The sequence below is a fragment of the Thyridium curvatum genome, assembly GCF_004353045.1.
Source record: "Thyridium curvatum strain D216 chromosome Unknown NODE_118_length_84052_cov_77.280906, whole genome shotgun sequence".
Lineage (NCBI taxonomy): Eukaryota > Fungi > Ascomycota > Sordariomycetes > Thyridiales > Thyridiaceae > Thyridium > Thyridium curvatum.
Window position 1 is genome coordinate 3,177 of NW_022156873.1, and position 15,038 is coordinate 18,214.

General features: G+C 53.4%; 5 protein-coding genes across 5 annotated transcripts; 2 read left to right on the forward strand and 3 right to left on the reverse strand.

Moving 5' to 3' along the window:
* Positions 1 to 961: 961 nt before the first annotated feature.
* E0L32_011763 (DNA-directed RNA polymerase II subunit RPB2) lies at positions 962 to 4,822 on the reverse strand (the record flags this gene model as incomplete). The annotated part of the gene is made up of 2 exons (XM_031134528.1): positions 962 to 1,124; positions 1,206 to 4,822. The coding sequence occupies 2 exons, from the start codon at positions 4,820 to 4,822 to the stop codon at positions 962 to 964; spliced, it is 3,780 nt and encodes a 1,259-aa protein (XP_031000025.1).
* Positions 4,823 to 5,765: 943 nt separating this feature from the next.
* Positions 5,766 to 6,952, reverse strand: E0L32_011764 (uncharacterized protein; the record flags this gene model as incomplete). The annotated part of the gene is made up of 2 exons (XM_031134529.1): positions 5,766 to 6,733; positions 6,838 to 6,952. 2 exons carry the CDS (start codon positions 6,950 to 6,952, stop codon positions 5,766 to 5,768), a joined length of 1,083 nt encoding a protein of 360 aa, XP_031000026.1.
* Positions 6,953 to 9,419: 2,467 nt separating this feature from the next.
* E0L32_011765 (uncharacterized protein) lies at positions 9,420 to 11,015 on the forward strand (the record flags this gene model as incomplete). The annotated part of the gene is made up of 3 exons (XM_031134530.1): positions 9,420 to 9,957; positions 10,005 to 10,886; positions 10,975 to 11,015. The coding sequence occupies 3 exons, from the start codon at positions 9,420 to 9,422 to the stop codon at positions 11,013 to 11,015; spliced, it is 1,461 nt and encodes a 486-aa protein (XP_031000027.1).
* Positions 11,016 to 11,268: 253 nt separating this feature from the next.
* Positions 11,269 to 13,096, reverse strand: E0L32_011766 (uncharacterized protein; the record flags this gene model as incomplete). The annotated part of the gene is made up of 5 exons (XM_031134531.1): positions 11,269 to 11,529; positions 11,583 to 11,645; positions 11,713 to 12,454; positions 12,508 to 12,651; positions 12,732 to 13,096. The coding sequence occupies 5 exons, from the start codon at positions 13,094 to 13,096 to the stop codon at positions 11,269 to 11,271; spliced, it is 1,575 nt and encodes a 524-aa protein (XP_031000028.1).
* A 321-nt stretch (positions 13,097 to 13,417) lies between these two features.
* Positions 13,418 to 14,738, forward strand: E0L32_011767 (uncharacterized protein; the record flags this gene model as incomplete). The annotated part of the gene is made up of 4 exons (XM_031134532.1): positions 13,418 to 13,514; positions 13,576 to 13,694; positions 13,755 to 14,512; positions 14,588 to 14,738. 4 exons carry the CDS (start codon positions 13,418 to 13,420, stop codon positions 14,736 to 14,738), a joined length of 1,125 nt encoding a protein of 374 aa, XP_031000029.1.
* Positions 14,739 to 15,038: the final 300 nt, after the last annotated feature.

The window sequence follows — 15,038 nt, forward strand, 5'->3', positions numbered from 1 at the left end:
CATGACGTAACCATGTAATAACTTATCTGTATACTTATGTCCCATGATCTCGTATAGATGAGCCAGGCATGCAGCGATCAGCAGACAGCAGAAGGGCCCGCATTCATTCGACATGTGGGAGCCATGCCCGAGCTGGAGGAGGGGGGGGGGGGGGGGGGGGGGGGTGGTCGATTGAGAGTTTCGGCGGGCGGGAAGGGAGCCATGGCCTGACCAGCAACCAGCACGCGCCGCTTTGAACAATGCTCACACGGGGAGCAAGAACATCCGCACGACGAGGTCTCCATGTAATATCCTGTATTTATACATGTACACAGATCTGTATCAGTACACAATCCTGTACAGAAACACTGTAACGAATCTCCAACACGAATCAATAGAACGATACCCCATTCTAGTGGTGCCAAACCATCAACGACTGTGGAAAGCAAAACCGAGCAAGTTGATGACCCAAAAAAAGAACATGCATTTCTCGATACGTCATTCTTTTTTACGTTTCTTCAATTATTGGTACATAATCATGAGCTATCTCGAGATAAAAGCCACCAAAAATCGGTCTTCTTCTCAAGACTCCTCAAAACTTGCGCAGCCAGGCTCTTCACCTTTGCAACCCGGTTGAGCTGCAAGCTGCGAGTGGCTCACGCAACCTTGCTTGCTTGCTTCTTCTCTTCCTCTCCTACCTCGTGCAGAAACTCCCGTTGTCACAATCTCTCTCTTTTTTTGTTCGTTGCATGATGACCAACTGCAAACAAGTCGGTCACTAAAAAATAAAAGAAACGCCACTGAAAATGCAAGAGCTTCGATCCCTTTCCCTGAATCCCGTCCTTAGACGCAAAGATATTTCCGTTTGTCTCTGCCCCGTGTGAGAAAAAGTCAACAACGGCCCCAAACAAAACACACAATAACAACAACAACACACACGCCTCCCCCTCTTTCTCGTGTGTCGGCAGCGTCGATTTCCAGCTCAGCGAATCGAAACGCCGGACCGGTCCGTAAACATCCTCGCCGCGATGTTCATGGCCGCCAGCTCCTGGAACAGCAGCTTGGCCGCGTAGGGGATGTGCACCTGCGCAATCTTGGTCTTGTTCTTGCACGGTCGGCACTCGAAGGACTGCTTGGTCAGGTTCCTGCATGTATCCAATCATCGTCAGCAAAACCCACATTCCACACATTTCACGACGCAGAAAAGCAAAAGAAGGGAAACTCACGCAATGGGCGTCATCAGGCCGCAAATCTCGCAGATGTGCACCCTGTACGCGTCCGAGACCTCGAAAAGCCTCTCCTTGAGGAACGCCGCCGCGCCGTGCGCAATCATACAATCGCGCTCCATCTCTCCGAAACGCAGACCGCCGTCCCTCGCGCGACCCTCCACGGGCTGCCTCGTCATGATCTGCACTGGACCGCGCGCACGAGCGTGGATCTTGTCGTCGACCATGTGCCGCAGGCGCTGGTAGTAGGTCGGGCCAAAGAAGCACTGCGCCCGCAGCTTGCGGCCCGTGTGGCCGTGGTACATGATCTCGAAGCCGCGCGACTGGTAGCCGTGCTGCCGCAGCAGCGTCGACACCGAGTCGACCGTCACGTCGGTAAAGGGCGTCGCGTCGCCCTCCATGCCCTTGAGCGTCGCCACCTTGCTCAGCAGGCACTCAATCAAATGGGCGATGGTCATACGCGACGGGATGGCGTGCGGGTTGATGATGATGTCCGGGGTGATGCCCTCACGCGTGAAGGGCATGTCCTCGTGCCGGTAGGTGACACCAATAGTGCCCTTCTGACCGTGACGGGAAGCAAACTTGTCTCCAATCTGCGGGATCTTGGTCGTGCGCACGCGGACCTTGACGTACTTGAGGCCGTCCTGGTTGGTGGTCATGACCACAGAGTCGATGATGCCGCTCTCGGTACTACGGAGCGGCGTCGATGCGTCTCGCTTGACGTGCGCCTGGGTACGCTGGCCCAGCTCCTGGTTGTCGGGATTGATGGGTGACGTCTTGCCAATGATGATGTCCTCACCAGACACACGGACACCCGGCGCGATGATTCCATCCTCGTCGAGCTTGTCGTACGTCCCGTGCTTGAGGCGAAGGGTGTCGCTGCGGAACGGCTTCTCGAACTTCTCGACAATGTTGATGCCGACCCGTTTCTCAGAGTCGGTGTACGAGCGGAAGAACAGACTCCGGAACAGTCCGCGGTCGATACTGCTCTGGTTCATGATGACGGAATCTTCCTGGTTGTAGCCAGAGTAGCAGGCGATGGCGACGATCGCGTTCTGGCCGGCGGGGAGCTCTCGGAACTTGAGGAACTCCATTGACCGCGTGGTCGCGAGAGGCTTCTGGGGGTAGTAGAGAATGTTGGCCATGGTGTCCATTCTCCTCGAGTAGTTGGTCAGGAAGAAACCCATTGCTTGTTTACCCATGGCGGACTGGTAGGTGTTACGGGGGGACTGGTTGTGATCAGGGAAGGGGATGATGCTGGCACAGATACCCAGCAGCATGCTTGGGTGGATCTCGCAGTGCGTGTACATGTGCGTCGTCGGGTTCATCTTGGTCTTGAGACGCTTGTTGAGGTCACCGTCGCCCATTTCGTCGGGTATCTGGTAACCCTGCTTCTGCAGCTTGTAATTCTCGAGATCCTCGGGCGTCATGCAGATCATGGATGTCTCCTCCTCTTCGGCGTCCAGATACTCGATAGCACCCGCGTGAACCAGTCCGTCCCATCCCCACGCCTCGCTCTTGGGCATTGTCTGATCCTGTTCGAGGTTGGCGATGTGCTGCTTGGTGAGGATGAGGGAGCCCTTGGAGACTCCGCTCTCGCCGTCGTCTTGTTGCTCGACCGCAAACAACGGTCTCATGACACGGCCGGCATCGGAGAAGATCTTGAACTCTCGATCGCGGATGTCACGGACCAGAGAGACCTCAAAGCTAATAACTCCCTTCCGTCGTAATCCCTGTACCAGCGTGACAAGATGTTTCGGATCCTGGTGCACACCAACCCATGTACCGTTGACGAAGATCTTGGTGGCATTCGGGTATCGCAGCGGCTCGTACTCCTCGAGGACCTCCATGTTCCTCGCAATCATGAACTCCACGATCGGTTCTGCCGGTGTTCCCACACTGACGTAGCACATCAAGGACAAATTCTTCACCAGGCCACAAGCCTGTCCCTCGGGCGTCTCTGCTGGGCAGACCAAACCCCAGTGGGTGTTGTGCAGCTGGCGAGGCTTAGCCAGCTTTCCGTCTCGACCGATAGGAGTGTTGGTACGCCTCAAATGAGACAGGGTTGATGCGAAGGTGTATCGGTTCAACACCTGTGAGACACCTGCCGTCGAGCTCATGGCCTTCTTCTGATCACCCCAGTTGCCGGTGGCGAGAGAGTATTTAAGTCCGTTGGTCAGGGTCTGGTGTCGCACACCCACGTTCAAGTCGAAGTACTTGCCGTCGTTGATGCAACGCCTCAGGTAGGTCATCAGCTCGGAGGTCATCTTGCGGATGATGTTGCGGAAGAGCTTGGCCAGTAGAGGACCAGCAAGGTCCAGACGTTTCTTTCCAAAGTGATCACGGTCATCGATGTCGCGGCGACCGAGAGCACACTGGAGCAGCTTGTGCACCATGTAGCCCAAGAAAAAGGCCTTGCGGGTCTCGCAACCCTCGCTCTGAGAGATATGAGGCAGCATCTCCTTCTGCAGGATGTCACGCGCGGCGCGGACACGGTCCCTCTTGCTGATGCCCTGCGCGTTCTGGCCACGCTTGCCGATGAAGTCCAGGGCGACCTCTCGGTCCTGGATACAGAAAGCCTCCTCGATGCAGGGTCGGAGCATCTCCAGCATCTGGCTATCGTTTCGGTCGTAGCAGATGTGGTTCAGAATGTCCTCGTCAGAGACAACACCCAGGGCACGGAAGACGATACCGATGGGTAGTTGGTCCTTGATATACGGCAGGGTGGACTGGATGGTGTGGCCGAAGCCTTGTCTCGTGTCGGGCTTGTTCAGAAGCATGATCGAGAGTGACGAAATCAGGCGAGAGCCCTTCTCGAGAGCGCTCCGGATTTCGGCCGTGTAGGAGAACTTGCTGGGCTGAGCCTTCTTGAAGACTTGGACGATGTTGGCAGCCGAACGCTCCTGCGCAATCAAGACCTTCTCCGAACCGTTGATGATGAAGTAACCGCCTTGGTCGTACGGGCACTCGTTGAGCAGAAACAGTCCGTCCTCGTCCTCCTGCTCTAGATGGCAAATCTTGGATTTTGTCATGATAGGCAGTTTGCCGATGAAAACTCTATCTCTCTCGTTGCCTGCCTTCTCCTTAGCATCGGCATCATCGCTCGATTCTTCCTCCCATCGATATCGCGTAGGCAGCTCGTGGGTCATCTTGTACTCGGCCTGCTGCTCGGGGTCCAGCTCCTCTTCAGAGATGGGCTCTTCGATAGCGACAGACACTTTCTTGGTGATCTTGGCGTAGAGGGGGCACGAGTACGTCAAGTTTCGATCGCGGCATTCGTAGGGCACAAGCGTCGAGATTTGACCATCGGCCTCGGACATGGTAGGCTTGGCCACCAGGACTTTTCCAAACTTGATCTCGTAACGGCGCATCTTGATGACTCGGTCGGCGGTCGAGGGAGGGTTGGTCTGGTCGAGAGTCAGGTGGGAGTACTCGTCGACGAGTGACTGGACGGTGGTCGTCGTAAACTCGTTGAAGGAGTCGATCTGCTGGGAGACAAGGCCTTTCTTCTCGAAGTACGCCGAGATGACCGTCCAGCAATCTTCGGGGGTGATGCTCTCATCGGCCTCATCGGCGAACTCCTCGTACTCGTAGTCGTCATTGTTGAAGTCGGCCATCGTGGCGGTGGCTGCAGGGTGAGATGCAGATGATAGATCCTATCCGAGAGGGGCCTCTGTCGAATCGAGGACGACTTCAACAGACAAGCCTCGGGTGGGCTGGCTCGATAGCCACAAGGTCGTGATGTGGCAGGTGGCCGGGGTAATGAGGCAGTTGTGAGGAGGAGGGGGGGCGAGATGTGGTTTCGGAGTGGATTAGAAATTCAAGCTGCGCGCGACGCGCGATGCCTCCCTCTCTGCTCACAAGACAGGAGACGCAGGGCGCATGCGAGAAAGCAAGGAACAGAAACGCAGAAAGTGGCCAGAGTAATCGCCCCTTGGTGTTGGATGTCGTGGGATGGGACACCAAGCGTTGACCAGGATCGGGGGGATGGAGAAAGGTGGTGAGAAGCGCAAAGAGTAGAGGGAGAGGTTTAGCTGCCTCAAAGCTCATGCAACTGCCTCACTAGCAGTTTTTTTGTTGTCTTTGTCCCAGGAGGCACGGCTGAAGGCGAATAACGACAGGCTGCCTGCCGCTAGTCCCCTTCTGGCCGAGGTCCGTGCTGACTGGACTTGTCCTTGACACCTGAGGTCCCGACGCCATTGGCCAGGCACGAAGAGAGGGCCGCCAGTCCGGTTTGGGATTAGTGCGTACTGGCCCCTGCGTGTACCTGAACAGATACTCCGTGTTGTACCCAAAACTCCAGTCGTGACCGAAGCGACACTCAACTCTCTCACAGACCAAGCTTCTGATGGTTCATATTGACTCTGCGATGCAAATGGCTTCTTCCATGTGATTAGCCTGTTCTTGGTTGCAGTTGTGGTCTGCGTCTTATGTTCAAAGTGACCCAGTGCCGGAATCCACGGGTGTACATTATCAGCATCTTCAAACCCGTACAAGCCCATTCATCTCCGCGTCCAATGTGGTTCCCTATCTCGATCCTCAGATCATCACTCATCCCCGTCATATGAGCTCCTCCACCTCCGCCACGGCCAGCCTCGGCGGCTCCTCGTCAACGGGCGCGAACCGCAGCGGCTCCTCGCCTCGAATCCTCCGCCACTTGTTTGTCGACTCGAGCAGCTCGTCGCACCCCTCCACAGCCCACCACCACTTCTTATAAAACCCCGGCGTCGCCTCCCAGTTCTCCAGCACGTGCGGTTCCCCCCAGACCACCAAGCCCCTCCGGTCGACCGTGACCTCGTCGTCCGTGTACGGCAGCAGCACGTGCTGCCTGACCGCGACGGGCCTCCCCTCGGCCGAGTTGGAGATGGGCATCGCCCGCCACGACGAGTACATGCCCGTGATGTCCATCGCAAAGTCGAAGTGGTCGAAGTGCGCTTCCCACTTGATCAGGTTGTCCCGCATACGCGGGAAGGGGATCAAGTCGATCCACGTCGAGTGGATTACCTTCTGCTGCTTGAGCGTCGGCCGCAGCGTCTCGGGCAGCTGCGGCGCCGGGTCCGACACCGTTGCGAACCCTGGGAAGACGATGTCGGTGGGCATGACGCCGCCGAGCCCCGCGGGCCCCTCTGGGATGGCGTACCGCGCCATGGACCGCACGGTCTTCTTGTTCTGCGAGAAGCCGCGCGTCACGTTGTAGTTCATCAGGTTGAGCAGGTGGTCGCCGTTGGCGGGCACGCCTCCTCTCATGCCGATCTGCACTACCTGCTGCGGGGTCACCGAGAGCGGCGTGCCGTCATCGGCGAAGAACCTGAACGCGCCGGGCGCCTCGGTGCAATTTGGATTGGTCTCCCAGGTCACCTTGTCGCCACGCCGTACCATGACCTTGTTCCTATCCGAGGCCGCCGCCCGGGCGTCGCGGTCTGCCTCATACTCTTCATCCTCGAGCCGCCATCTATTCACCTGAAAGGGCTGCTGCTGCCTACTTCTTTTCTTGCTGGTCTCCCCGCGTTCAGCTTGAGCGCGTTGTCCTACACATCACGCGACAGGGAAGCATAGGTCAGTCATTATAGGGAGAGAAGGCCGTTTCCACCTATTCTAGGTATGAAGGAGGCTGAGACACTGCGGAACTTACTGTGAGCTCGCTGGTTTATCCTGTTCTGTGTGCGCTTGCGCTGACGCCGCTGGGCCTCGATATCGGCCGCGCTGAGGTTCCGATCCGTCCCATTCATAGCCTGCCGTGTGTCCATGCGTCTGGCTGGTATACATTCAAATGAAACCGCAATACTATGACAGTACTGCCTGTTTGTACAAGCTAGCCTGGATGTCGGTGTTTGCTCGCTTCGTCCAGCAGTGCTCCTTCCCGCTTTTCATATCCGGTGGAAGTAGAGAGAATGGTATGATATTGGTCAGCGAGCCCCTTCGTTTGAGTTGTCAACTCATTCAGCTCAATGATCCAACCAAGATTCCGTTAGGATGGCTTGAGATAAGGAAAATGATTTAAGTCTGATTTGTGATGAAGGATTCAAGGATGACACGAGTAAGACGCAAGGAAGGGTAGGCACCAAAGTCCGCTAAACCCGAAACGAGCGACCTCTGACTGTGGAGACTGGTTGATGGGCACTCCTGAGCCACTGAGCCAAACACGGAAGAAGTTTCTGAGGAGGATTTCCCATCTAAATCCACCATGATGTAAGCGTTCTGGCCTGAACGAACGACAAGATGCTGGACAAGGGGACTCCAGTGTAGGCGCCCTTCCAAAGAGTGTGGGAGGCTCATTTTCTCGGTCGACACTTCAGCTTACTAACATGCGTGTGTCGTTATTCGAAGGACAGGCCAATCTACTGATGGGATGTGAATTCAGCTGCACTCATTTTGAGTAATGATGGAAAATTAGTTCCGTTTCGATTCGTTGTGAGGGGTATAAATGAGCGACTAGATTGTTGAACTGTGTACAATGCAACCTCTGAAACCTCACCGTTGATAAATCGAACTAGACTTCAAAACCAGGTCTGAAAATCAATAACATGAATACAGCCAACAAGCGCTCAGTGCTTTCTCAGGTGCCTCTCCAGATTGTCTCTTCGGGTGAATGAAGTGGTGCAGATCGAGCAACTAAAGGACTGTGGGGCACCATGCGTTCGGGCATGTCTCTTCATGTATGGCTGGTAAGCCATCCTACAGTCGCAAAATGGGCACAACACGGGCTTTTCTGCTTCGCGAATGTGTTTACTAGGCGTTATCAGTATAAGTACAGTTGTGAACGGGCTCAAGGAGGAAGAACACTCACTTCCTGTCTCGGCTCGTCTGAAAGCTATCGGAACAGCCGAGACGGTTGCAACGAAACATGCCGTCCGCGACAAACTCATCCTTTCCAGGATAAGAAAGTCTCACCTCGTCAAAAGTCTTGCCAATATCCTTCCCAGCCACAATCTCGTCGGCGTGATGAGAATAAAATGAATGTGATTGCACGCACTCCTCCAATGCTTCGTCAGGGGTAGCTGTCTCGAAAATGAAGCCAATATCATCAGTCAACACAGTTGTGCCACTCTAAAGAGTGGTGGAAGAATCCATCTGTGGATTAACGATTGTATCAAACTCAAGGAGGCTGTCCGACATAGCTTGGTGGGTGAAGTAGTCTAGCGGCGCGAGTGGAAAGACTGTGTGGCCGTACGCATCTGGCGGGCTCGGGCTCTCTACACCAGCAATACCATCTTGGAATAGCGAATACAGGCCAGAACACTGAGATCCAGTCGGCTCTTCTGTACCAGGAGGCCCATCGGCGGAACCATTCGCAAACAACACCATGTGCCAATCGTCTTCAGACGACATGAGAGTGGGGCAGCCTGTTCGAAGCGATGAGCGGCCGATTATTCTTGGAAAGCAAAAGTGATACCTGTAACGCGAACGATACATACCTGGGAGCAAGTCCAAAGCCATCCCAGAAGGGGCTGACGTAGACCCGTCTCGATCGGTACTATTCGAAGGATCCCAGTTCATTTCGAGAATCGATGCTGGATGGGCTGCTTAGGCTAGACTCGATGGATGGGTGTGCTCCTTCTCTGAATTTAAGCCAGGATAAATTAAACGTGCTATGTCGACGTTGGCATAGAGATATGCTATGGTGAACTCATCCTGCTTGAGCTGAATGCCTAGTCATGCAGTGCTCCCAGACTAAGCCTCACCTCAAGGGTGCTAACTAAGTCTAGAACTCGTTCACAAGCGGGAGGCAGACCAAAGACGTGATTTTATCATGTTGGAGGCCTACCAACGCGGAACGAAGCCTCGTGTTGAGCCACACCATGTTGGGGGCTTATCAGATACAAGGCGGGAGGCAGACCAAGTGTGGGGCTGCATCATGCCAGAGGCCTACCGCCGAGCGGGATGACATTCTTTGTTCGTCGCCAGTCGCTCTGTTGGAGTAGCTACGGCCTATCACTTCTGCACTTCCAGCCTCATCATCTAAACTTACTTGCATATGACAAAAGTATATTCGAAGAGTGAGGCGGTGCGGCAAGCCTCTGAGGTCATACATTCAGGTGTTGATAAAGCAGAGTTGCGGTATTGGCCACCGCTCCATCGACACCACTCTCGCCATGGGACGGGATATAGATTTCGGGAAGATAAAACACAGTTGGATGGTCTGTACCAGGCCACATCACTTCTTTCGCCAAAAGACTTCTCGATCTCAACCTATTGGTCGTCCATATCATTGCCATGCCGTCGTCTATTTCGAACTCGCCTCGGAAGGTTGGCAAGCCTCGCCTCGACAAGTACGAAAGACTTCTTCACAGACTTTACGAGGCTATGGTTTTGTTATGGCTTGAGCAGCCAGTCCAAGGACCGCATCTCGTTATCCATCATGATGGCAGTGTGGCCGCCTGTCGCCGCCGGCTAAGTCGCAATCTTGCATACATTTGCGACTATGACAAGGGCGGCAAGACGACTACATCTATTGGCATCGAAGATTCTACTTCATCATATGTGTTCTGGGTGGCGACTAACGACCCTCGCAATCAAGGCCGTTTGATGGACTTTCTGAGATCTATTTTGCACCGCCTTAGAGGCATATCCAGAGTGTCAGACCCCAACCATTCGTGGCTTGATGGCCAGGAGGATGCGTGCGCTCAGGAGTGCACGAAGTTTGCCGCTCGGAGAATCAAGAAAGAAGCACGCATTCTTTCAAATACGGTCGAAAAGTGTCTTGAACATTTGGAGAAGCCGCCTCACGATGAAAAAGATATTCCCAAACGGGGTGAGTGCTTGTCACAGACCACAGCGCCAAATCTGACCATCAACCAGACATACTTCAACTAAAGGATTGGCTTCCAAAATTTAAGTTTGGACCCTTAGAAACCGGATATGACCGATGCAGGGTGGCATATTATGCCCGACATGATCCGGAGATGGACACCCTTCGACGACTTGGCCAAGAGGTTCAAGGCGATCCAGGTTCTGAAAGTTTGACAGGGAAGTTCCATACTATTCGGCATTTTGTCGGAAGGCTTGCAGAACACATCCGTATCTCTAAACAACTTGTTGAGGATGCCTTACGTATGGCCCACATTCTTGATGAATGCAAAGCATCTGCGATCGAGCCTGCGGTGTGTGCTTCACCACCAAAATCTGATTCTCACACCAATCTCCAAGGCATCCTTAGGAGGATGTCCTCAAGCGGAGGCTCCGAGTTGGAAGAGATTCAGCAAACATTCTCTCGCCTGGATGAGCATACCAATCACGAGTCAAAGATTATGGAGCATTACGACATGCTTCAGACCCAGCAACGCCCAATAGTTCATTCGGAAGTGCAGGTCCTGGACCACTTCCACAGGAATGGCCTGCATTTTGTGGACGATGATCGCTTTATCGGTACCAGCAAGTTCTCTTGCTTCTGCTGCAAACTGTACTTTCGCTATCATCCTGCAAATCCGGTGGAACCCGAATCGCATGAACAAGTCTACCTCAATTGGGGCCCGTTTGCACTTCCCCTTGGGTCCCAAGACCCATCCTTTCCGGAACAACGGAATGTCATGAACCCACTAATCAGAGCTTTGGGAGATGCGTTCTTTCGACGACTGAGAGAGAACAAGACTTTGGCCTTTCGCCACGCAAACTCGGTCACTGGCCTGAGTCGGTCGGCAGATACTTGGAACGGTTCTGACGCCTTGACTGGGGAGGTTCAGAGTATGTGCATCACCCGGCAAGAGGGTCATGCAAACCGGATGAAGATTGTTAGCTGACATTCTGAACGAAATGATTCATTTCAAAATAGATGAGACAGATTCCGATTCTGAAGGTGGAGCAGCTTTGTGATGGGACGGTCCTTGCATGGCTGATCTCTGCCAACTGTTGGAGACCTGTTGGAGAGAGTTGAGATGTGGGTTTTTCAGCTGGTCGGGATGTTGGTAGCTGCCACAACCGACGAGCAAGTGGTCGTGCAACTGGTCTGAGGCATCTAAAGGGGTTTAGTACATGGAATCTTGTGGTGTTTTCATAGCCTACTGTTTATTTAAAGTAGACAAAGTGTCGACATATGTTGCAGAGCAAACGGTTGTTGTGTTCCATCTTACTCTTCAGTTGGCTCACCCGGCATCTCCCTCTTTTGTCTGCAACTTCCGCCACACCGAATCGCCCAGATCATTAGGGGTGCGCAGATACCGCCCAAAACCCCAAAGATGGTAAAGCACCAGCCAACCCCGACCCGGTCAATGATAGGTTGAAGTACTGCCAAGGCCGTCGCTGCAAGAGCGCAGCGGACGAGGTTTGCCGATGCTGCTGCTGTAGAAGGTCTGGTCGAATTAAGATCGGTAAGGAGTGTCCCTAGTGCCTAAGAGAAGTAAGCAATGTATCTCGACCGAGCAGCCGGGTAAGTGATCCTACCACAAAGAGACCTGTCCCTGAGAATCCCACAAAGGCCTGAAGAATAAGCGGGACAGCGACATGCTAGTTATTACAGTCTTGTCAATACATCACCCAGGGTTGCGTAGCACAATTCCAAGAACACACTTACCACATGATAGTGAATGGCCCATCCGTAGCCAATAACCCCTACTGTGCTAATGGCCACGAGGTACAATGCACTTCCGAGTCTCGCCTTCTCGACGGGGAACGCGCCTATGGCCTCTCGCCCTCTGACCTCTTCAGCAGATACACCAAAGCTCTTGGCAACCCGAGAATAATCGTAGTCTAGAACTTTACCTGGTTTGAGATTAGCGCGGAAGACCTGACCGTGTTTGGGTTTGATATATCTTTCACCCCAGATGAACGTCCCGAAGAGACAGGCGATTCCGAAAGGGATGTAGATCAGACCAGCTTCTAAAGGTTGATACTTGTAGATCTCTATGAAAAGAGTCGAGAGCGAGGCCTGAATACTGCAGTAAATGGTATAGTATATCCCGTTGCATATGAGCACAACAGCTACATCCTTGAGAAGGAGGAGCTTGAGGCAGGCCACTGGATTTGGCCAGATCGACTTGGAGACACGCTCCGCACGCAACGCTGCCGTCACCTCCTCGATTGCTCTGTTGTCTTTGCGATGGTGCCTGACGGACGTGATAGGTGTACGATAGATGCCCTTCAGAGGGAGGTTCCCATCACCAATGATGACGTGGCATGTCTCTGGCAATGCCAGTAGGATCAAGACCAAGCACGCGCCACCTAGAATGCACAGCAGCCAAAATATCCACTTCCATCCCAGATTCGCGCCTACGGCACCTCCCAGGACTGGTCCGACCGGCGGTGCTACGTTCGGACTATTGGCTCTGGTCAATATAGCTTTGTGACAACAATCTGGCAAGTTGCTCACCCAAGAAGCATCACACCAACATAGGAACCGCGTTCAGCCCGGCTCGTTATGTCAGAAATAATGCCGTAGCCAAGTGAGATGGTTCCTGTGCCAGTGAAAAGCCGAGTTAGTCTTCCAGCCAGAGATGCAAGACCACCTTTCAAGCTAAAATCTTGATGAAGATAGGCAACAAACCAGAACTGCCAGCACTCTGCAACATCCGAAGAACAAGCAGCCCCGCATACGTGTTTTGCAGAGCAAGGCCGAGGTTAGCCACGAAGTACAGCGATAATGCGAGTATGTAGATCGGACGCCTTCCAAACTTGTCGGCGGCGTTCCCGAGCAGAGCTGGGACGATGCCCGACACAATCATGTAGGTCGTGATGGCGAGGTTCACAAGCCCTATCGTCACATCGAGACTATCGGCAATCATCTTTATGGCTGGGTAGAAGATGAAGCTGCTCATTGGCGAAAACATGGCGGCAGACGCGGCCAAGAAGACGATCCATCTTTTTTGCCACGGGGTGAAGATGGGAGTTATGACAGCGTCAGAGGCAGTTGCGGCCTCGTTGGGCGGAGATTCGACGACATCTTCGGCTTTCGAGCTCATTTTTCTCTGATTTCGCTGTTCTGATTGCACCTGCGCATGTCAATGATTTCCTCTCCAATTCTCGAGATTCGTTAGGCGGGGTTGATTTATATGGGCATGATGGGCTACTGCATCGACATTTGACTGGCTCTGCAAGCGCCGAACCTATTCCCTGTTCCAACAGCAGAGCCTGGGCGCTTCAGCGCGACCTTCCCCGCTCCCACAGTGTCTTACCTGAGAGTCTGCTATTTTTATCCTCCTGGTCCGAGTTGCGGCGGTTCCCAGGCCGTTTCCAGTGTTGACGCTGAGTTATTGAGGGCCGTAAGGATTCAAAGTTTCAATATGGGCAATTTCGAGGGCGAAAATCTAAAGGAACAGGTGGATTCGCTCGGCTCGTCTCTGACCGGAGAAGTACCTATTGATGATGCTATTCGCGAATGTGAGGAGTTCTGCTCCAAATCCCACAAAGATCACGTTCTGACTGATGTTCCTTGACTCAGTCTTGCCCGAGGGTACAACGATACTCAGTGGCCATCGCTTCGGACAGTCCACTTGGTCCATTACGGCAAAGATCAATACCCTTGATAAGAATGGGAAACATACGCCATTCTTTCTTAAGGTTTGCCTCTCGGTTGCATCTCAGCGGGTCTATGAAGGCTAAGTCGCTACGTCTGGGTAGTATGTGCCCGGTGACATAGGTCGGCGGCAACTCGAAGGCGAGTTCGTCGGGATGCGGGAACTCTACAAGGCTGCGCCCAGCTTTGTTCCGCGGCCGATTGGTTGGGGAAAGCTTCGTAGCGTTTCGCCGCTGAGCCACTTTCTGCTGGTGGAGTTCAAGGAGTTCACTCCGGGCCTACCAGATCCGGCCAAGCTGGGCGCCCGTGTAGCAGCGCTGCACCGCAATAGCTCATCTCCGACGGGAAAATTCGGATTCCCGATTCAGACCTTTGATGGCGCTCGTATCCAGGCTATTGACTGGGACCCGAGCTGGACTTTGTTCTTCTCGAAGCTACTGGCAGAGGCATATCGTCAGGATACAGAGACTAATGGTCTTTGGCCCGAGCTGGATACTTTGTACCGTCGTGTGCAGTCACATCTTATTCCCCGCCTGATCGGAGCACTCGAGGCTGACGGCCGTCGCGTCGACCCAGTCCTGATCCACGGCGACATGTGGGACGGTAATATTGGTACCGAAGCTTCCACCGGTGACCCATGGATCTTCGATTGTGCGGCCTACTATGCGCATAATGAGATGGAACTGGGAATCTGGCGCGCTGAGCGTCATCAGCTGCGTGCCGAAGTCTACCGCCGCGAATACCTGCGCCATTTTGAGGCGAGCGAACCTAAAGAGGAGTGGGACGACCGGAATCGGTTGTACAGTGCAAAGACCAACTTTATGCATTCGGCATGTTTCAAGGGCTCTAGAGCCAGACAGCTGTATGTTTGATTTACGCCTTTCCAAGTTATATCTGCGATGACGGTTTGAGGTCATAACTCAACATTATTTCTTAGTGCCTTTGACGACTTTACGTACTTGACCGAGAAGTATGTCCCTATCCGAGATGATGATGAGGACTTCACTACGACAGGCGGGACTGTGAAGGAAGTAGGAGACATTGCAACAAGCCTCGGCACTTCAGAAATTCAGGTAGTCCCTGAGTAGATCCATGTCTACGCTTATCACAATATTACTGACGTAATAAGATCCCGTTGCGTTACCAGGTTGCAAACAAATTCGTGAATTCTCTGTGCCATAATTTAAATGAAGATGATCAGTCAAAAGTAAGAGTACTTCACTGGCATTGACGTGCTTGAACTCGGGAATTGAACTGATCTACGGCTTCCAAGATGTATCTGATAGGTATTATGCATCTTCTGAATATTTCCGTTCCACAAAACTGGCTAGTGAACAGCCCAACCGCCGTGATGTTGGTACTAGGTGTATTTCAAGGATTATGGAGTC